General features: G+C 38.8%; 1 protein-coding gene across 4 annotated transcripts in view; it reads right to left on the bottom strand.

Moving 5' to 3' along the window:
- Echdc1 (ethylmalonyl-CoA decarboxylase 1) overlaps positions 1 to 22,705 on the bottom strand; it is a 43,080-nt gene extending 20,375 nt beyond the window's left edge. The window contains exons 1-5 of one of the 4 annotated variants that reach the window (XM_004845955.4): positions 22,333 to 22,701; positions 12,594 to 12,815; positions 9,205 to 9,347; positions 5,692 to 5,744; positions 3,865 to 3,945 (exon numbers count right to left, since the gene is read on the bottom strand). In XM_004845955.4, the coding sequence (XP_004846012.1) occupies positions 3,865 to 3,945; positions 5,692 to 5,744; positions 9,205 to 9,347; positions 12,594 to 12,813 (497 nt within the window). In that variant the 5' untranslated portion in view covers positions 12,814 to 12,815; positions 22,333 to 22,701. Of the gene's footprint in view, positions 1 to 1,179; positions 1,322 to 3,864; positions 3,946 to 5,691; positions 5,745 to 9,204; positions 9,348 to 12,593; positions 12,816 to 21,571; positions 22,204 to 22,332 lie in introns of those variants that run through there. The other 3 variants (XM_004845956.4, XM_087190149.1, XM_004845957.4) reach the window with 3 other exon arrangements.
- Positions 22,706 to 22,738: the final 33 nt, after the last annotated feature.

Below are 22,738 nucleotides of genomic sequence, written 5' to 3'. Positions count from 1 at the left end.
TGCTGTGATTCTGATGGGCTTCCCTTTGTAAGAGATTTGTTTCTTTTCTCTAACTGCTTGTAGAATTTTGTTCTTCTGTTGGGTTTCTGGAATCTTAACAATTATATGCCTATGTGTAGATTTGTTTTGATGAAGGCTAGTTGGAGTCCTATATGCCTCACTTATCTGTATTTCAAGTTCTTTTCCCCTGCTTGGGAAGTTTTCTGCTATCACTTCTGTGAACAGTTTTTTTTATGTCATCTGCACTCTCGCCTGTTTCTTCATTGACTCCAATCAGTCTTATGTTATTCTTCTTTGCATTGTCTAGCAGCTGCTGGATCGATTTCTTGTGGTCCCTTACTATTTTTAAGAAATTTTTCTTTTCCTTGTCACTAATTGCAATCCTATCTTCTATACCTGAAATTCTGTACTCACACTTGCTCATTCTGCTGCGTAAACTTTCAATTGGGTTTTTAATCTCCTGGAAATCTGTTTTATGGATCCCATTTGTTTCCTATGTTGGGATTCCATCATGTTCCTCAGCTCCTCTATTTTTTTATCTGTGTCCACTCTAGATTTATTAATCATGTCTTGCACTATGGGCACAATCTCTGCTATTATCTAAGAAATTATTTCTGATTTCATTTTTTCTAGGTCCTCTTTTGCTGCCAGTTCAGGGAGTCCAGGTGGTTGAGTATCAGATTGTTCCTTCTCATTGCCCTTTGAGGTTGCCTTAGGTGATCTGGAAGTCTGGTTTAGGGATTTATTTACATGTCTTCTCATTTCAACAGATGGAGCCTGCTGTGTCTTTGTTGAGGTGACTTTTTGCTCACCCAGTGGTCTTGAATTCTCAGCAAGCACCCTTTATTCTGCTGCTCACCAGTATACCAATTCCTGGGTTCAGAGTGGTGGCCTTCTGGATCTCCCAGCTCACCTGTTGTCTGGGCGCGCTTCTGGCTGGGGCCTGTGCACACTTGGGATGGTATCTAGGCGTGCCTCTCACTGGGGCCCCCATGTAGTTCTTGTCTGGGAGGGCCTCTAGTTGGGAGCTGTGCACCCCAGTTCCTGTTGTCTGCACAGGGTTTTGGTAGGGTTGCCACACACTTATCAATTGTATTGGGCAAGCCTCTGGGCATTGCTTGTGTGCTATTACAGCTCTTCTCCAGGGGGGGTCCCTGGCTGTGGCAGGCCTCTGGCTGAAGCCCGTGCACCTGTGCAGCCCCTTTCCAGGTGGGCCTTTGGCTCCAGCAGGTGTGTCCAAGACTCTGGGATCAGGGCAGACCCCCAGCCGGGATCCACTTGCAGCCGAGCAGATCTGGGCCACATAGCTGCTCCCTGGGATCTGCACACACTCCCAGAATCAAAATATTAAAAGCCCCATTAGAAGAACTATCTCAATAGGCAGAGAAAATATCTTTAAGACACAAAGTGTCTAAAACATATACTTAAAAACAGGAGTTCTAAACCAAGGGTTCATGGAAAATGTTTTATGTGGAGTTTCTTAATGTACAATTTTAAGCTTTCATTATATTGTCAAAAAAGTAGATAATCAATGTAGAAATATTGTTCAGGTATTAATATAGGTCCAGCTATTTTAAAAGTTCCAAAATTATTCAAACAACACAAAATAAAATATGTCTAATACTAGAAGAGTTCCTGGTTAAGAAAATCATTATCTTTAGTAATAAAATTAAAATTCCAGAGGCCGGGCATGGTGGTTCATGCCTGTAATCATAGCACCTGAGAGACTGAGGCAGAAGAATTTTAAATTTAAAGCCAGCTTAGGCTATGTAGCAACAATTTTACTATCATGTTTTCACCCAAAAGAAATAAAATCATATTCCTGCATAAACAACTATACACAAATATTCAGAATAGCTTTGTTCATTAATACCCCCAACCAGAAATAGCTCACACTGTATGATAACCACTGTGCTATATAAGCAGTACAACCACTTGCACACAAAACACAGATGAATCTCAAAAATAAACTGTCATATTCTCACAATAAAATATACTGATGAATCTCAAAATAATTACTCATTGAAAGAAGCCAGATAACCAAAAAAGAGTGTATACTGTATGAATCTATGAATACAAAACTTTTAAAAAATGTAATTTAGAGTGAGAAAGTGCTCAGTGTTTACCTTGGACTAGAAATGGGAACTGACTGGGGGAGGTACAGGCAAGCATCCAGGATGATAAAGGCATCCTTCATTTAATTGTGCAAGTAATCACACAGGTGTGCAATTCATCAAATTCACCTACACTACATGATTATAATGCACACACTTAACTGTATGGAATGTATTACCTCACTGAAGTTAATTTTTAAAAACTGTTTTTTAGGGCTGGGGATTTAGCTCAGTGGAGCTGCTGCCTGCCTGGCAAGCACAAAGTCATGAGTTTGATCCCTGGTACCAAAAAAAAAAATACGCTCCTCAGGAAGACTGTTACACCCATGGAATAAATAAAAACTGTTTTTTAAAACTGTTAAAATGTTGCCCCACACAGTGTGTGGAAATAACTAGAGGACTGCATGCCAGCAGCATGGCTTTCTCCTCGGTGCGGAGCTGCAGGCTGCAGCTGACGGCTGGGGTGCAGCTCAGCAGGGCAGCCTAAGAGGGCCCCAAGTTCAGTGTGCAGCACCACAAGAAGAAGAGTGGACTCAGAGGCTCCTCTTAGTGTGTGCTTTCTTAGCCAAGATCAAGTGTACACTGCACAGATAAAAGGAGTGAGGCCAGGGCCAGACCTAGGATTTAAAACCTCCCAAAAGATGAAAAAAAGGAAAAAAAAGAATTAAGACATGTTACATACATGTACCAACTCCCCATAATGAATGTAATCATTATATACTGCAAACATGCAGTAATAAAAATTTCAAAAGTTTGTAAATTCAAAGAAAACATGCCAGAATGCTACTCTCCTGTCATTTCTGTAAAACTGCCTATGGTAAGGTAATTTTAAGACTGAAAGTAGTACTAGCAAGTTGATATTGATGTTATTTCATGTCAAGCATTATGCTAATTCATGATGTATGTAGTCACGGTATCATTTCCACTTATCTATAAATACTTCAGGGAAATATTTAATAGATACACTGAGACAAAGAGATAAAACAGTTACTTGCTCAAAGTCCAAGGGGACACACTGAGATAGAACCTGAGTCTATCTGATGCCAGTGCTCTGCTCTGCACTGTTTTGCTGTTTCCCCTCCAACTGCACTGCACACAGCAGCCTCTGAATCACGAGGCGGCTGCACTGCGCCGGCCTGTGCAGACTGCATGGGTTCCCCTTAGCTGTGCTTGCAGTTCTGGGAAATGCTAATGACAAGGCATGAAAAGCTTTAGATTTTATAAAATATCATTCCTGTGTGGTATAGCTATCAAATACTGAAAATAATTCTACAGACTGAAGAGCTGTTAGTCCTGAAGAACTTCTCTAACTTTATTTCCTAGTCTGCTCTAAGCCTATGATATGACGTTGCTAAGAGTCACACAGAGGGAAGACACAGAAGGACCTCAGGAAACCTCTTCTCTTGGTAAAAGGAGAGGTACAGCAGTTTCTTTCTCTCTAGTCTCTTTAATTTTTTTAGCTGTGTGCCCTTTTGTGAAATTCTGTATTTTAAAGTTTCATACATTTCCTTAGCTTTCCTCTCCAGAGGTTTTGCTCATGTGGATTTGAATTACTCAAGATTATTATGTTCTGGAAATGTTTTAAATGGATGGTAACAGTGATAGTAATTATACTAAACCCAAATTGTCTAATTTAATGACTGACCAAAAGAAAATTACTAATTGATTATTCTGCTCAAGAATATATAAAATAACAAAATTGTAGCAAAGAAGAAACCGACCATATGCCAATATGTTTCTGCACAATCACCTGAAATCACAAGCTGTTGTGAATTCTGCTCCTCCGCCCAGCGCTCGCCCTTGAACCAGTGCAACGCTTATTAAAGGAAGTCTGCGTATCAAAGGAAAAGGGAAGTTAATATTCCTAATTGCAATATTAATTAACAAATGTTATTTTAAAAATCTTGAAATGCAGTGGAAATAAAACTACTGCACCGTGTTTATAAGAAACATGTATCAAAGAACAGTGGAACCTTAAAAAAAAAAAAAAAGAACAGTGGAACCTTAAGTCTATGCTGTAGCAGAAGAAAAACAGTACAACACTAAAAATACAATAATTCATATTAAATGCCACGTAAGTGCATTTATTTTTTGTACTGGATATTGAACCCAGGGCCTTCCCACTGAGCTATATCCTCAGCCCTTTTTTATTTTCTGACAGAGTCTCACCATGTCACTAAGTTGTCTAGGCTGGGCTTGAACTTTTATTCTCCTGCCTCAGCCTCACATACTGCTTGAATTACAGGTGTTACCACCATACCTAGAAATTTTTAAACTGAAAGCATATTGAAACTTTATTCCAAAGACAGATGCTCTTCTTGTATAACATAACTCCTGGAGCTTCCCAGCAGGTGAAAATCCGAAGTAACTCAGTGTAATATTGTCTTTGTCCGTTTTTACTAATCTTAGGCTAAGGGTAGGAAAATTAAGGTTATATCCGAAGGAAGAAGTTGTGGCTACGTACTGACGTGCCCTATTGAAAGTCAGCTTATTACTGGCTGACATGATCCATGGAATAATCCTATGTACAGGTATTATTTTAAAAATAAATTTCTTAACTTTTTATTTGTGAAGACTCAATTATAGGCATATGCAAATATTACAAAGTAAATCTATATTTTAAAAGTAAGAAGGCTTCTGTAGGTTCCAATCCAAATTTTAAGTTGCAGTTCTAATATAACTGAATATTTAATATACACTACTCCCAAGTAGAAAGGATTATCTAAAAAAATTACTTGGGACTCTCCTGCCTCAGCCCCTGAAGAGCTGGGACTGCAGGCATGCACTTGAAAATAAGAGGGTTGAGGATGTAGCTCAGTGGTACAGCATCTCTAGATCCTATCTCTAGTACCACGCACAAAAAACAGAATAGCTGTTCAGATTTACCCAAGAAAAAGCTAAGCCTAAATAGAAGAGGCAAATGAATAGGTACTGAAACAACAAAAACAGTATTTTTAAATGAAATGTTATGATTCTAGTGCCCTTTGTAGACTCTCACACATAAGTACAAAAATACAGGGACATCTAGTTAGTAAGTATGTTTAAATCTGAATTCTCTTCGTTGTTACAACTTTAAGTGTCTACATTCAAAATAAGAAAGTAGAAACTAATTAACCAGAACAGGTAGCAGTTTGTAACCCAGGACTTGCAAAGAAAAAAAATTCTCCCCTGTTCTTCTTATCTAGGTGCAAAGCAAACGCGCGTCTTCTTAGGTGTGAGAGCTTCTCCGACAGGACAAGGAGCTGCCTTCCTGCCCCAGCTCACAGCCCAGGTCGGTGCGTGGGCTGCGGCTTCTCCCGTGAGTCACGTGACCCATCCCATTCCGACAGCCTCTGCGCTCCACTCCAGGGCACAAAGGAAGCTCCTTGGGGAAATTCTTTTCCTTCCTCCTACTGTTTATAAAATATTGTGTATAGGTCACTAAAATTCAATTAAATGATTGTTCTCTGTGGCAAAAACAGTTTATCATTAGAATATATGTAATTTTTAAATCGGCTATTATTTTTTAGTTAGTATAAATAATAAAGTGATAAGGAGCTATTTTTAGAAATCATATTGTTTTAAAAAGATACATTACCTTGCAAGTCTGGTTAAGGTGCTCTGCATGAACATACATAAAGCCATTCCAACCTTTAAACACAATGATATAATGCAAATGTATTAAATAATAATTATTTTTAAAGTTGAGATTTTAGAAACTGATGAAGACAAAAATGTATCTACCTATTTTTTTTTTTTTTTGGTACCAGGGATCGAACTGGGGTCCTTGAGCTTGCGCAGCAGGCAGCAAAACCACTGAGCTAAATCCCCGGCCCCTGTATCTACCTATTTTTAAGAGAGAGTTTCACTGAAAACTCTTGGCTAGTGTGTGACGTACTGAACTCAGCTGCGCAGGAAGTGGGGGCAGAGGTGCAGGGCTGACAGGCAGATCGCAGGCTGAGAGCTGCGTGGGAGGCTCTCACCTAGAACTCCCACACGGACACACACACGAAAGGAGGAAGGAAGGAGGAGGAAAGGTGCACTCTAATAAGCTTTGAACTTTTGTGCCTCTTTAACTTGGCATCTCTACAAATCAACAGATTTCTTCTTAAAAGTGGTCCAAATGCACTGCCTCCTCTTTTTCAACTCACACTTTCTAAAACCCATGTAATCTGGCCTTCAGCCTCTTCAAAAAGATTTTCCTCAAAATTTTCTAATAATCTCTAATTTTTCAAACTAAATGATTTCTTCTTTCCCCCCATCTTGCTCTCTAATAAGCAGTGCCTTTCTTTGACCAGTTTCTTCATTCTGATCCTCTTAGTTTCTAATAATACTTTAAACTCCTGGTTCTCCTCTTATTCTCTTGATTGTTCTTTTCTAGTTTTCTTCCTCGGCTTCTCTTATTCAGCAAATCCCCCACTGCATGCGCTCTTAACAGCCCGATCCATGGGTCTCCTTCTCTTAGGTATACTTTCTTCCCTGGAAGCGTTATCTACTGCCCCTCTTCAACTGTTGCTTTCCTGTGAAGCGCTAAACCCTACCCCAATTCTCACATTCTGCCAGCACCTCAGACAGCAGGACAAAGCCAAATGGCTGGAGAAGGGCTAAGCCCGAACCACAGTGTTACCACTTATGAGCAACTGAACTAGAGTGTCAACTATGGACATCAGTTCCTCATCCTCAAAGAATGAGGAATAAAAACATCTGTTGCTTTAAATTTAAGGATAGTTAGAAAGATATAAGTACCTACACACAGAGCAGAGTAATGAAGGAGGTCATGGGACAAAGGAGGGCATTATCTTGAAGCTAGATGAAGACTGTGAGGGTCTAACATGCCAGACTTTCTCTGAGGCCTTATGCCCACTCACGGAAAGTAAGCAGGTTTTTATTGCCCTGGATCCTGAATCCTGTAATCGGACTCTGCCGCGTCCCTCTAAAAAGAGACCTCTTACAGCATACAGATCATCTGCGGCATCAAATCCAAGTCTTATAATTGGATTGATAATTACATTTTTAAAAATTTTATTTTCGACCGCCCGAAAGTTTTCAGGGCTAATCGCTGTGTTTTGCTAATCGCTGTGTTTTGCTGATCACTCCCTGGCCCTGCCTTCTCAACCGTGAACAGGTGCAGCTCTTTTCCTGCCCAGGACTAAAGACACCAAGATGAACCCAACTGCTTAGGAAGTTAGTTACAGATAAAAACAGCTGCAGGGCAAGCGAAACAAGTGCAACAGGATGTGGAGCACAGCTGACGCTGTTGTGCACATGAGGGTTTCACTGCATTAGTCTCCATTTTGTTTGTATTTGGTAATTATCCTTGAGCATTTTTAAATCTTTGAAAAATTACAGTGGCAAAAACACTGACACGATTATTCTTTTAAAGTCCATGTAATAATTACTTTCAAGCATTTGTCACAGTGAGAAAGGACTGTGATTCAATTGCTAAAATCATCACATATTCCAGTTACCACGGCATTCTCAAAAAAAGCAACTTCACCCAGTAAGCACATGCCAGCGTCGCACCTGTAACAGCCCATGTGTGGGGCAAGGGTGCCGACCGCGAGGAGAACTGCGGGAGGGTCCGGTTAGGAGCCTCCGGATGTGTGGCTGTGAGGGCCAGCACAGGCAAGGACCGGCCTCGTGACAGCCACGGTGCTCTCCGGAGGGTGCACAGACTCACTGGGAACTGCCAGCTGTGTAAGAATACGAGCTGTACAAAAAATGGCTCTCAGGAACTCCACACACACCATTTCTAGTTTGTGTTAATTTAACAGTCTTGGTACCAGTGTGGTGATGCTATGATTTCATTATTCTTTCGTACTCTCAGATATGATCGTGTCAGACTAAGTGACAGCCCATTAACAAGTATGAATCCCCTTAGTGTTCACGACTTGAAATGGGATATATTCAGAATGAGATTAGGAATGTGTTTAGCCTGAGGACGCCACATTTGGTACTGCCAAGCTCACGGAGGAATGTGTTCCCCTTTCTGTGTCATCTAATCGCAAAGTAAATCCTTCCCTAAAGAAGATGTGGTTTCTATAAAATGCAGTACTACTCAGCCATAAAGAAGGAGAAACTGGAGACATTTATAGCTAAGTGGATGCACATTGAGGCCATACTCTTAAGTGCAATAAACAGGACACACATGTGTCAATACCAAATAGTTTCTCAAGTGTGAGAAGCTGAAAGTGTAAATAAGGATCAAAATGTATAATAGATAATGTGAAATAGGAAGAAAAGGGGCAAAGGGGAAGGGGAAATGGGAGGGGAAGGGGAAAGGAAAGAAGGGAAAGGAAAAATATGAGAAAAGGAATAAATGGAAACAAAGTCTTTATAAATAGGGAAGGGTGGAGAGGGTGAAGGGAGGGCAGGGGAAGGGGAAAAATAAGAACCAAGATATGTCATGTACAGGTACAAGATCCCAATGATGAATGTCATCATATTGTATACCTAAAATGTACTGATAAACTTAATGGGAAAAAAACCAAAAAAACAAAAAAAACACAGTAAATCCTTCTCTCATTAACAGTAAAGTATCAGTGTTGGTTCATCACTTGTGCCAAATGTGACATAGCACCCTAACATATAGCAGTGACATCTGGTGACTAGGTGTGGTGTGTATGGAGCTCTACGCCCCTTGCAAATCTAACATCATTCTAAAATGTAAAAATTTATTTTAAAAAAGAACAGACACAGAAAAGAGACAAAGTGCGGGAAGAGAGAGAGGGAGGGAGGGAGAGGGAGAGAAGGAGGGAGAGTGGGAGAGGGGGGAGGGGGGAGGGGAGGGGGATGGGGAGAGACTCCCCAAAAGCAAGGTCACAGCTGAGGGCACTGCTTGCCCAAAGTCAGTCATCTCAAAGTGCTCACCGCCGTGGTCCCTGAGACAGCCTATTGCAAAAACCTACAGAACCACTTGTTTCCCTTACATCATTCCCTTACCATTCTGCATAATTCCACCGAAACCCAAAGACCAACACCCTCCAATCCTCTGAAGGCTACTAAAGAGCAAGAGTCATGCTCATAACCACACAGGTAAACAGCAACGTGGCAGCCACAGATGTCTACTGACATGTGCAGTCCAAAACAGCATCAAGCACACAACACTCACCTCTCCAGTCGCTAGTGCTTTCACAGCATTCAGATCGGACCCCGAAGAGAAAGTGTTTTTGGCCCCACGGACAATGAGGCCTTTCCCTTCTGTCCAATTTTCCAATTCAATCACTTTTTCCAAAAGTTGTAGCATCATAGTACCTGCCAGGGAAGGAAGGGGAAAATCATAAACTCAGATTTAAGTCTGAGACTGAGAAAACAGAAATAATAGACACCTTAGCCAATCAAGACTCTGAGTTTAAATCTTTCACAAATAGTTACTAATGCTTTTCAAAAAAATGCCTGTTGTGCTGGTCCAACGGAATATACAAAAGAGGTACATGACAGTCCCTGCTTCAAAAGTTTTTGAACTTTTTGTTAGTGTATGTATTTCTCTACCTATCTTAAGAAATCACATAAATTTATGTTTGCAGAAAAATGCAAATGTATCATATATGTCCTGGGGATAAAAAAAAACTGGAATGTACAACAGGGGATACAGTTACAAGGAAAAATTATTTCATAGGGTAAAGAGAAAACAAATTAAACTTTATAGCAAATTATGTTACGTCTGTCAGCAAGTTCAATAAGCTTTATGGATTTTATTATGATTATGGGACCTTATGATACACTGGAAATAGGGCATACAGGGCCGGGGTTAGCTCAGTGATTCTGGTGCCTGCCTCACAAGCACAAGGTCCAGAGTTGCATCCCTGGTACCAAAAAAAAAAATTGGGCCTACAGAATAAAGTGAGATTCCTATCCTATTCACACCAAAACCAGAATAACAGCATGTCAGTTCAGGAAAGGGGTGGTAAACACCCTGTTCTACAAGTGTACTAACAAGCCCAAAGATGTATTACAGAAGTGCTTCACTGGATTACCATTAAGTGTGTAATTTATAGATTACATTAGATTGCTACCTCATCACTCCAAATTCTATTTGATCTTCTGCATAAATAGATTCAAAATAGGAACAGCAAAGACTATGTTTTTACATTGCAGTCAGTACATTTTAGTTATGCTTATCTTTGGTGATCTTTCAGGTTCACATAGTTCCACTATTCTCAACATGGTTTATTTTCTGCTGCTTAGGAAATGCTTTAGAAGCCAATATAACGAGTATAAGAGGATTAAAACTGGCAAGGTGAGTCTCTAAAACTTACTATTTATGCCCAATTAAACCATGTATACTTAATTTTGGAATACAGATCCCACAAGGTCAAGAACTTTTCTTTGCCTTTTTAAAATAACAAGTAGTGGTACGGTTCTACAGTCATTGGCTGGCAAATGACTAACTCAGCTAACCTTTCCACTTGCTAATTATGACTTACTTAAAACTGTAACCAAAATGTCTTAAAACTTTTCCAAAAATTTCTTAGATGCTTTAGAAATACAGCTCTTGTTTTCACATGATTTTCAGGTTAGTAGGGGAAACAAAAACCCCAAACATTTAGGGTAAGAATAAATCTCTACAGGGAAATATGCACCTTCAATCATTTATGATAGTTCAGTGTCTAAAAAATAATGGTGGGCTTGAGCATAAAAAAAAAACTATATTTGTAGTTAATCTTAAACTCATCTTTTGAGTTTGTAAAATAAACCTTAATAATTGGAGGGGACCTTACAGAGAATCTGGCTGTGTACTTTTAAAACAAGGGCTTTGCAACTTACTCCTCCTCCGCACACTCGATCTAACCAAGTATCTTTTCCCAAATTCAAGCAGCGCTGCTGTTACTAGTTTTACACATTAGGCACCAAGTTACTACTTGTTTTCATTTGAATAAATGATTATTTCTACCTTTTCAGCAGTAAGTTAACACTACTGATCTAATTTAACTTTCTAGGACAGTCTTATCTTTCTAAATTTATTTTTCCTAAGATAATAGTAAAATTGGAGTTTATTCCCTACACTAATTGAAGGTGTGGAGCTACCCTGTCTGATAAAGTGGGCACCAATCACACGTAGCTACCAGGTGGGTGACGTGTGACTAGTGAGACTCAGATGTGCAGTGAGTGTAATACCAGATTTCAAGGCTTAGTGTGAAAATAAAAAGCAAAATATCTCATTCGTAATTTTTTACATGAGTCACTCGTTGAAATAATATTTTGGATGTACTGAGTTAAATGAAATGTATTATTAAAATTAATTGTAAATGTTTCTTCTTTTTAAGCGATGGCTACTAGAATATTTAAAATTACATGTGTGGATCACATTTGTATTTTGCACTAGAATTTTATTGCTCAGCAATGACACAGAGAAACATCCTTGAAATCTGATTAAGAGGAGAAAAAATTGTCTTCTATATAAAGACCCACTACTGGCAATTTACAAAGTTAATAGTTTATTGAATTATATCTGCAGGTACCAGTATACTTAAGGTAGACACAAAATTTATTGCAATATTTGAGTCCAGTATTTCAAATGTTACCAAAGAATGTAATTTACCCTCATCATGAAGCACATAACTGGCAAGTAGAAGTTACCAAAATCACCTCAAGTATGTGGGATGAGGGTTGGAGCCACTCATTAAGCTACTCATTAGCTCTTGTATTAACAAGGTGGCATGATTCAAATTTGAGCTTCAGCAAAAGTTATAAATTACCACATGCCCTGGCTCTCCAGCTTCCTTAAGTATGCAATTCTTACATGCTAAGAGATCTGACTAGCAAATCCAAAGTATTCACCAGTAGCTAAGAGCCAGAAAAGAGTCACCAGCTAAGTGAGTGCCATGGTTCCATCAGGGGAGTAAGTTCTAGTTTCTACAGCTTGTATTTGACTGTAGTTTACAATAATCACATCTCTAAAAGTACAGAGAAGACAGAAGTATGAAGGTTCTCAACCCAAGGAAATGCTAACGTCTCCTGATGTGATCACTATACATTATACACACGTATCAAAGTATCACGCCATAAATATACAATTACTTATGCCAATTAAAAACTTAAAGAGAAAGAGAGCCTTTTCTTTTACTAAAATAAAGTTTAGGGGCAAAAGGAGGACAACTAACTGTGAAAGTCTTGTGTCAATTCATAGAAAATATTTTACATAATTTTTTATGTACAGGTTTTTCTCTTTAGTTTCAGCAAAATCACTGAAACCTCCTTTTGTTTCCCAAAGGCATTAAAAACAAAGTTTTTATATGCAGTTAATAAATGTCAATGGAAACACAGTTAACACTGATTTAACTATATCTTCTTTATCAATCCAAATTCATGAATGTTTTGAAAACATTAAAATATTACTAATTAGTAAAAATGTTTCTGGTTCATATTACAGAGTGTTGTGTATGAATCCTATGAACAAGACTCGCAGGAATTCTGTCACCAGGGCAAGGACTAAGACCACGTGACAGCAGGTGAGATTTAGTGTCATTCTTTAGCTAGGAAAAGAATGATCTCTCCTACCTGAGAAGGCATTCATCTTACTGGGATTGTTCAGAGTGAGGATGCCAATGCCAGTGTTATCCTTCTGGAGGTCAACGGACCCACCAGGAAACTGCTGGAGGGTTTTCTTCACTTCTTCCTCCTGGAAGCCATGAGTGGTGTTATACAGGGACACGCCCTGTATGTGGAGCAGTTTTGTCCTTGCAGACAGAGAGGATGTTTTCAAAAGACTGTTTGCCATTTCTGGGAAAGAGAAGTATACAGTTGTTCAGGTTAACAGACCTTTATTTCTCTAGCATTATGTGCTGGCAGGCTGTACTAACTGTGGCAGGCGCTCACAGCCCCCACTGCTCAGGACTCAGGACACTAAGGCAAGAAGAACACTGGAGTTTGGGACCAGCCTGGGCAAAAGGAAGAAATAAAAATGAAATAAAACTATTCTTTCAGAATACGATCAGTATGGAGTTCCTTTTCTTGTACCCTCCTCCTTTATCAAAATAATTCACAAAGGATATCATTTCAGGACTTTATGAAGAGTGATGACAAAATCATGGTGCATTTATGGGGACCCAATACACCAGGGAGGTTTACAAAAGCACAGCTGCTGATCTGTCCTTCGCACCGGGGAAGAAGACAGGCAGTCTGCCTCTAGGAAGTCTTCCTCACCACAGTACTTCATCCACCAACTCTTCACTTCTTCAAAGTCTAACGATTCAGTCCAAGTGTTCCCTTTGTGACAGACTCTAGGCAGTATGCGACAAGAACAATCTGTCAGATTTTAGGCTTGGCATTATCCTTGCCTTCTGCAATACTGACACAGAAAAGGCTGGAAAGAGTCTAGCAAAAATGGGGAGAGAGAAATGTTTGTGGTTTCCATGCTCTCCAAAGTTCTGTCTCTTTCCTTACTTTACATGACAACCTGAATAATCTCTTTTCTGCCCATAAGCTTTTCTGCTCTATGTGAACATTTTTGTTGATACAAAAGACACATTCAGAAAAGCACATAAAGCATAAGTTGCTGTTCAATGAATTCTGACATGGTGAAAACATTTTAGTAAATCACATCCAAACTAAGAGAGAATATAACCTGAATTTCAAGAGATCCCTTGGGCCACTTTTGGTCCCTCAAATAAGGTAATCCCTCAAATAAGGTAAATGATCACTTGGCTTCTAACACTCAAGATTAGTTCACCTGTTCTGGAAATGTACATGAACTTAGCAACATACTCTTTTATGTCTGGTTTCGACTCTAGGGGTTTTTTTTTTCACATGCATTATTGTCACCACATGGAAGAAGAGTCTGAATAGTCCATTATTCTCATTCCTGAATTCATTTACATGAATACACAACAACTTATTTATTTTAATGACATTTGAGTTGCTTCCAATTTTTAGCCTTACAAATAGAGTTGCTATAAATCCTTTGGGCATGTGTTTTTTGGGCAATATGTATGCATATTGATTGATATATATCTAGGAATAGAGCAGTTGGTTAGGTGTGCTGCAGTCCAGCATGCACTAATTGTTAAAACCTTGAAGAATTTTGCAAATTGGTTTTTTAAATCAGTGGTAGCTTCAAACTGATCAGTGTGAAAAATCTCATTCTCTCTCTCTCACACACACACACACACACACACACACACACACACACAACCACACAGAGAGCTAACTGACCGATAACACTCTCAGTGATAGGAGATACTGCTAGAGTTTTCCAAACAGTCTTACCAATGTGTATTCCCATAGTGAATGTTACAATTGCTTTACAACCTTTCACTCACTATTAAATTTTTATTTCCCTTTAAACATTCTACTGGAAGGTAGCATTTTGGCTTCATTTTGTATTTTTATGATGTATAGTGAAGGTAACTCCCACTTTCAGATGTGCATTGGTCATTTGCATATAATTCTTTTTTAAAATATCTGTTAGAACATTTTGCCTATTCTTTCAATTTCCCTTTTTATTACTGACTTGTTGGAGATCTTTCACTCTTCTGCCTACAGTTTTCCTAAGGTCACAAATCTCACATTTTTATCCCCAATTCAGAATGTATGTCTGGATATCCTTATAATCTAATCAGGATATTACAAATTTTAAAGTTTTTCGGCAGCTCTCTACTACACAAAGGATCAAGTCTAAAGCTCTCTTTGATTTGGCTGATTCTTTAAATCTTGACTCTCTTCTCTCATGACATTTCTACACAATGTACACAAGGCTCCAAAATAACCAGAGTTCCACAAATTTACCATGTTATTTTGTATTATTTCATCCTTCCTAGAATGTCCTTTCCTCCTTCACTGACCTGGAAAACCCCTAATCATGTTTAAAAGCTGAATTCCTAAGTTTCCATCTAAAATTGATTCTCACCCTAGAAATATCCTAGCCTTTATTTATCCTAGCCCACTATATTACTGTGCCCCCTTTTAACACATTCCAAATATGTTTGATTTTATTGTTCATTTTTTTTCTCAGTAGAAGGATATTTCCTGAGAGTTCTCTGAGAGTCCCATGTGACACTAGGGCCTAGTACAATACTCGACACATAAAGGTATTACCAACAGGTTAGTGGAGGAAAAGATGGAGAAGGTATAGCCAAGTAGAAAGACAGAACTTGTTTTAAAGCTGTGAAAAATAAAACGGCATCAGAAAGAAGGTCACAATACAGTATCATCTCTTTCTCTCTAAAACTGCTTTCCCTTCAAGTGACATTTTTGGCAGTGTCTCAGCACAACACTTCATCCTGTTTAAGTAACTAAGAACACACAGTAATATACAATCTCCCAAACAGATAGGTGATTTCTAAATATAGTATCGAAGAGACCAAACTATTTCTTAATAAAATATAACCTGTATTATACAGTGACCTAATAGTCTACTGTAATATATGTTAGAGGGCTTAACAAAAAAAAAATCACAATTTTCTTAGGGAACAATATCCAAGAATAAGCTCAGTGGTAGAACACTTGCTTGGTGTTACCTTACCACAAAAATGTGCTCTAACTTGCCACCCTGTCTTATGATGGATCCATAGCCAAGAGTGAGGACTTGGTATTACTTTTCCAAGAAAAAGAATGTGCTCTAACTTGCCATCGTGAGTCCCGTGATGGAACCTGCTTTCAACTGCCACAATTTTATTCTTTCCTGTAATGGTCCAATCCTTACATATTCACTCTACTCTCCCTCCCTGCAAAAAAGTCTGTCTTTGGCTATGGGTATGGAGTAAAGAATACTGAAAGCGCCACATGACCCACTCAGAATTCTGTTTGTTAAACAGAACTATTAAGCAATCAAGGAAAGTAGTCAAATACTAAAAGCTCTAAAATAAACTATCTAAATATTTAAAGTTATTTTGAGTATCTTAACCTTTGCCAATTCTAGACTCATTTTCCAAAACCCACAGAATATTCTCTCTTGTATAAATCCTCCTATCCCAACAGCAGCCCTAGCTTCAAAATTTGAAAAATGTTAGACGTAAGGTATGTATTGATTCTATTGGTCTTAGCTGCTTTTAAAGTACCTAGGGCCTCTTGAAGGCCCAGAAAGCTACAAGGAATGACCATCAAATATGGCCTATTAGACAATGTTACTATAACACTGTACAATGTTACCACTACTTAATAATAAATTATTAGCTAAGCAGATGACTCACTTTACATGATTTTTGTGCAAATATTTTTTTCACTCATTGGCTATTTTACCCCATATTTACTTTATCCCTTTATCTGGGATAGTTCCATTCCCCAAAGTACAGCCTGGTTCAAAGACCTATTTTCCTGCTTTTTGAGGGGGGACTAAAAGGTCTGACTATGGAAAGGGGGCACTTCAGAAACTATGGTCAAGATTCATGGAACATCAATAGAAAATACAATAATCTAATCAAATAAACTATGTCCTGAGCAACCACAAGTCCTTTTTGTTTAGAGCTTTGTTGTACTCAAGCACATACAACTGTGCTGTTAAATACTTCAGATAATTTTAAGATACTTCAATTTATTGCTAGATACTGTATTGTAACAAGGTCTCTTAATTCACACTATTTAAAGTCTAAATCTATACAGCCAATCTAACAGAAAATGAGCACATTTAAAATAAGGGTCCTCTCAGGATTTGAGCAGGACTCAAAAAATGAAGATGAGGAAAAATAAAATGATAAAGGCAGAAAGCTCAAGTCTATGAGAAATGTAATTACTAATAAGCAGTACAAAGTCTTTATGAAAAAATGAAACAAAAGGATTTGGGAGGCTTCCCCAGTAATCATCCAAATGTAAATACTAAGTTGTCCCAAGATCTTTTACTTTCGGTTTCTCTGTGGAAGAAACCAAAATTAAAAATTTCAGAAGTTATTCAGAAATGACAAGCAATGGGGACTTGCAACAAATTAGCTAACCAGACCTATATTCTCACGATAGGATATACTTATTCCGAAGTTTGTTTATAATCTCCATTCATGTTCCCATCTCTCTCATCCCCATCCATTATTGTTTTCTTTTTCACTTCCATTTTTATTCTACCTAGGCCCAGTTCCACAGTCAAGGTCTACAGGAAAAATAGGGAAATACACCAAATCACATCATTCAAAGTAAGTTCTGAAGCTTTCTTTGGTTTTTTAAAGGTAAATTTTGAAGATATATATATAATAACTAGATTAGCATTAAAATATTTTAAAAATGGACAGTATTCTTTCTTAGATTATTCAAAGTAGGTAACAGCTTTGTTTAGCTAAATTTTAAAAAATAAAGAGTTGATTAACTGCTTAGCATATGGGCCAGAAAGGAAACTACACTTCTGTATAGGTTTTTATGGCTAAGAAATTCATATAATGAGATTTAAGAGTATAGACATATGTACTTGCTAAGAGATTATTTTATAGCAATTCAATGAGCTGAATTCCTTTCTGTGGAGAGAAATATATCATCTTTACACTCAACAAAAGTCTTCAGTTTCAGGGAAACAAAATATGTATACATAAAACAAAATAATTCAAATACAGTTGGCCCTCCATGTCCTCTGGTTCTGCAGTCATTGATTCAACTAATCTCAGATGGAAAAAAAATTGTACCTGGACTGAACATGTACTTTTTTTCATGTCATTATTTCCTAACAATACAGTTTAAGAACTATTTAGATAATATTTACACTATATTAGGTATTGTAAGTAATCTAGAGGTGAATTAAAGTACATGGGGGCTGAGCATAGGTTATATGCAAATACTGTACCATTTTACATAAGGGATTAGGTATCTATAAGGGTTTTAGAATCAATCTGAGGAACAGCTATCTAATTGAAAATAGTTTCTCTTTTTGTTAAGCTCCTTTAGAGACTTGCATTAAAAGGATCTTTTTTTTCTACCAGTAAAATTTTTATCATGTAGTCTGATATTCTATAGGTATGAACTGAAATATTAGTAACTTCATAGGATTATACTTTATTTCCCTTGATTCTTTCTAATTTTTGGAGTTCTAACAATACTAAAAAAAAGAAATCAAGCAACACACCAGCTCTCCTGGGTCTACAGAGGAGTAACTAAAAGAAAATAAAAATAAATTCAGATCACCTTCTAAAATTTTTTTTAGTTATTTCCATGTGGACAAGCTAGTAGTAGAGGGAGACCTTAAGATACTCTAGTTTTGCATGTTTTCAGAATATCATTTCTTTAAAAGATCATGTTAGAGGTAATCTATTACAGCATGCAAATTACATAGTCCTAAAGCCGACCCCAAAACAAATTTAGAAAATAAACAGAAATAAGGCTGCATGATGATTTGAATATTTTTGTACCCTCTAAAACTCACTGAAAGTTACTTCCAATTCAATAGTATTGGAAAGTGTGGCTTTGGGAGATGACCAAGTCTTGTCGGCTCCGCATTCATGCCTATGGTTAGGCGTTCTTACAAAGCAACTTGATGGAGTTTGTCCCTCCTGCCCTTCTGTCCTCTACCATGTGACAAACACAGCACTCCTTTCCCATGAAGCACAAGCATTGGAGGCACCATTTTGGAAGCACAGGACAGCCCTCAGAAGATGCTGGCATCTTAATCTTGGACTTCCCAGCCTCCAGAACTGAGAAGCAAGTTCTGCACTTTTTGTTTCTAAGACTAAGGCCTCACTATTTTGCCCTGAACTCCTAGACTCAAATGATCTTCCAGCCTCAGCCTCCTAAGTGCCTGAGACTACAGCCACTGTAACCATGCCTAGCAACTTCTGCTCTTTATAAATTACCCAATCTTGCTATTTTGTTGCAGCACCACAAGATGGACTAAGTCAGGCCCTTAATTAAAATTTTTTAAATTAAATATGTCTAAAACTAAATGATACAGAATATGGTTATCACTGTATAGGTATTATAGTATCTATCATTTCCTAAAGATGAGATTTACATTTACAACATCGAAAAAAATTATTTCACTGTTGGCTTTTTAAGAAATGCAAGTCCAGGAAGTAAAATTGTAAGATGGCCAAAGAAAGTTGTCTTTATAACTAGGCCTCTGTCAGCCTACCACAGGGCCACCCCAGTCCACTGGTCTGAGGTTCCTGGATCTCTGCTTCCTTTCAGAAAGGACAAGGATCCCTTGCCCAGTTTTATTAATGCTTATACATATAATAATGCGTACAGCATGGCCTCTGTTCTCACTCTTTCTCTCTCCCCTCCTCTCCCACTCCAGTTTTCCACTCTTCAGGGCTCCTTTTAGTCTCGGGAAAAATCCACTCTCAAGATTACTTACCAGATCAGTTCACAAAGCTGGCAGGCCTACATGTTCAGTGCCAAACAGTCTCCCAGCGGTTTTTTTTAATGTGGGTGCTGTGCGCAGTGCATGTTCTCCTTAGGGGCTGATCGAATGTGAAGAGACAATCGAGTGGAGAAAAGTAATCGGGGGCAGAGCCTCTGCTCTTCTCCACACGGGTCATGATTTCAAACAAAACTGGTACAGAGACTTGATAAAGACTTAGATGGCTACTGAGAAAAATAAATTTGCCTGTTTGTCGTAATGCTGTGTTTAGGAAAAAGAACAAGGAATTGAGCTAGAAAATAAGGAGTAGCGCCTTATACAATTAACATTTTTAATTATCATTGTGAATAACAAAGAAACAACTTATCTTTTGCTCTCATTTGTACGGGGTCTGTGGGTACTGCAGCAATCAGTATGAATGCCACTAGGTCTCCATCTCCTTCCTTATCCTTACCTCACTAAACACTTACTTACATGTCTACCTAACACTAATCCTTTGCCTCATTAGGCCTCTTGTAAAGTTTTATCAGTACATGTCTGCAGTACACGAGGCTTCCATTCACCTTAGGGAGGAGGTACATGTGCTTAACATATCTTCTTTTCATTCCCCTCCCCTCCTCATCCACCTCCCTCCATCCTTCTCGATTCCCTTTCCCCGTTTTCATTATTACTGTTATTTTTTTGTTCATGTTTACAAGATATAATGATTACATTCACTGTGGTTATTTGGTACATGACACCTCTTAAATCCTCGGTCTCTTGAACCCCTTCCCATATGCGAGATTACGTCCCTAATTCCTTTCATCAAACTTTTATTTTGCTCTTTATTTGTACTTTTCACTACTCAAATGACAGAAAACATATGGTAGTTAAGCTAATGTGTCCAATTTATTTCACTTAATGTTTTGTTTTCAAAGTATATCTATTTTCCTACAAACATCTCTAATTTATCCTTTATAATCTTTTGATCTATCTTTGACCTATCATTCAAATGTGGATTTCTCTAAGGAAAGCTTATTACTTCATGTACTCTTTTCTATTAATTACACATTTTTCTACCTTTCTCCCCTCATTTTTACTCCTTCCACTACCCGCCCCCCTTTCTCTCCTCTCAGGTTTTCTTGTCTGTACCAGGTTAGTACTAGAAAAACTCAAGCACACTGCTTAGGCCTGCTAGACTTGCTGGCTGCAAGAAGTCCAATTCTAAAAACTTAACTTGACAACAGCCTACTAGGTACATACTCATCCCAATTCTCAGTTCAGAGACTAAATTACACAAGAATTGAGTGCTGAAGAGATAGGTTAGCCATTGTAGTAGGTGTAGTGGTACCTGAAAATTCAAGTAAGCAAAGCCTAAGATTCAGGATTTGTATGAGCAACTGGATAACCAAATGTATGTCAGTTATTCCCAGAATTACAATACAATAAAAAGTTCTGAGGCATTTAAAATTTTATAACTTTCTTCAGGGCAAAAATGTTTAAATCTGTCATGCAGGCTGCCTTGCTGTCCCAATACAAAAGAGTTTTGCCCCGCTGAGCAAGCTCTCTGCCAAGCTACTGGAAAGGGGGAAGAAAGGAGACTGTCTGGAGATCTGAGACCAAAGGTCTCACTCTCCGATTTGTTTGTTTTCATTTTCTACCGAGGTAATAAAATAACAGCTTCCCTCAGTGATCAGAGAATAAGCTAACTGATACACTGAAAGTCCTCACCTGTTTATCCATTATTTTGGAATCATTAAATTCAGAATCCGTACTTAATAAGAAACAATTAGGCTACAGCAGACAGTAAACACGGAAAAAAAATCAAAAGTATGTGACTTCAGACTGTCACTATTCAAGCTTCGATTTGATTTCTGGCTGTCATCTCATAACCTTTCAAGTTGTTACACACCACCTGCACACTATTCCCACACCCAGCCCCAAATGAACAACTTTCAGTTCTTCAAATCCTTCAGATTTCTCACTATTCCAAGTCTTAGTATATGCAGTCTTTCTACTTCTTTCACTTTGTTCTTCCTCGGAGTAATTCCAGGTCGTTTTCTCTAACTCCGTGTGCACTCACATTCATATCCCTTACAACCTGCACTCACTGCTCGAATTACTTCTTTAACCAACTTGTCCCACTAACTTTAGCTGCAAGACGTCATTTGAAGCACCTAGAACAGTGTCTACAAATTGCCAATGATTTTCTTAAAGACTAAATCCCACACGACTTAAGAATCTGGCTACAAATCAACTCCCCATTTACCCTACTGGTCTCACCACTCACCCAGTCCAACTCCGGGAGCTCTCCACAAGATGAATTCCCTCACTGAAATGCTGACCCCTGTGCTCCAGCTGATCACTAGACACTCATTTGTCTGACCAGTGTCCAGATCAGATGTTTTATTTCCATGTTCCTCCTCCCGATTTCACAATTACACTTCTTCCCCCACACATCTCTACCAGGAGCGCCAGGCCTTCACAGAAGGGGTCTTTTGTTATTCTTGCCCTTGCCCGTTTTTTCTCTATTCCTGCAGCACCTACAGCAACAGGTGCTGTACCCCGGGTTCTGAGATGCGGAAGTTAGGGAGGAAAGGAGTTGCTTAGGAGGTCTTAGTCTTTATCAGCCTTTTCAAGTTGTGCTCTTAACAATCTCCTCTATCCTCGAATATGTGCGTAATCTTAAAAGGATTGCAGCACAGAAAAAAAAATCCAGAAAAGGGAAAGGAAAAAAATACGAGAAAAGGAAAATAATGGAAACCAAGTCTATGTAAAGAGGGAGGGGTTGGTGGGGTGGAAGGCAAGGGAAATGGGGAAAAAATAAGAACCAAGATGTATCATGTGAAGGTACAAGTTCCCAGTGGTTAATGTCATCATATTGTATACCCAAAATATACCAACAAACTTAATCAAAAAAAGAAAGAATCCATACCAAGACTGTGTTGCTCATTGTTTTAAAGTAGTCTGCATTACACAAATAACACAAATGTTTTAATTAAGCAAGAGAATACACCGGCAGCGAATTCTACAGGTCCCGGGGAGCATTACCTAAGTTAGCACCGTGGGTCCACTGGGCTCCGAGATTAAAGGAGAGCGTTGGAGACACGATTCTCCACGTTGGTCCCCACGGCCCCGCTGCCCGGGGCCAGCGTCCTTCTCCCAGCAGAGGGTAGTGCGCCTGCGCGGGAGCTTTGCAGGGAGCCGCGACTCTGCCTTTTGGAATTAGCTCGGAAAGACGCTAGCAATCACCCCACAGCGACATTCCAGGATCTCGTTCCTAAGAACCAACTATATCCCACAGTCAGCCCCCGAGAGCGCCGAGCTCTAGACCTAGGACTTATTTTCCTAGGACTTATAAGACCCTAGGACTTATTTCCGCTTTTCGTAGACCCTCTTCCGGTCCCCTGCACCCACTTCCGCTTTCCGAGGCCAAGGCAGCCGCTGCTTGGCCCCG

This window comes from Heterocephalus glaber, unplaced genomic scaffold, assembly GCF_053883595.1.
Source record: "Heterocephalus glaber isolate CG9 unplaced genomic scaffold, H.glaber_assembly_v1.0 deba00001550, whole genome shotgun sequence".
Classification (NCBI taxonomy): Eukaryota; Metazoa; Chordata; class Mammalia; order Rodentia; family Bathyergidae; genus Heterocephalus; species Heterocephalus glaber.
The sequence above is the reverse complement of the archived record's forward strand: the minus strand, read 5'-3'. Positions and strand labels throughout refer to the sequence as shown.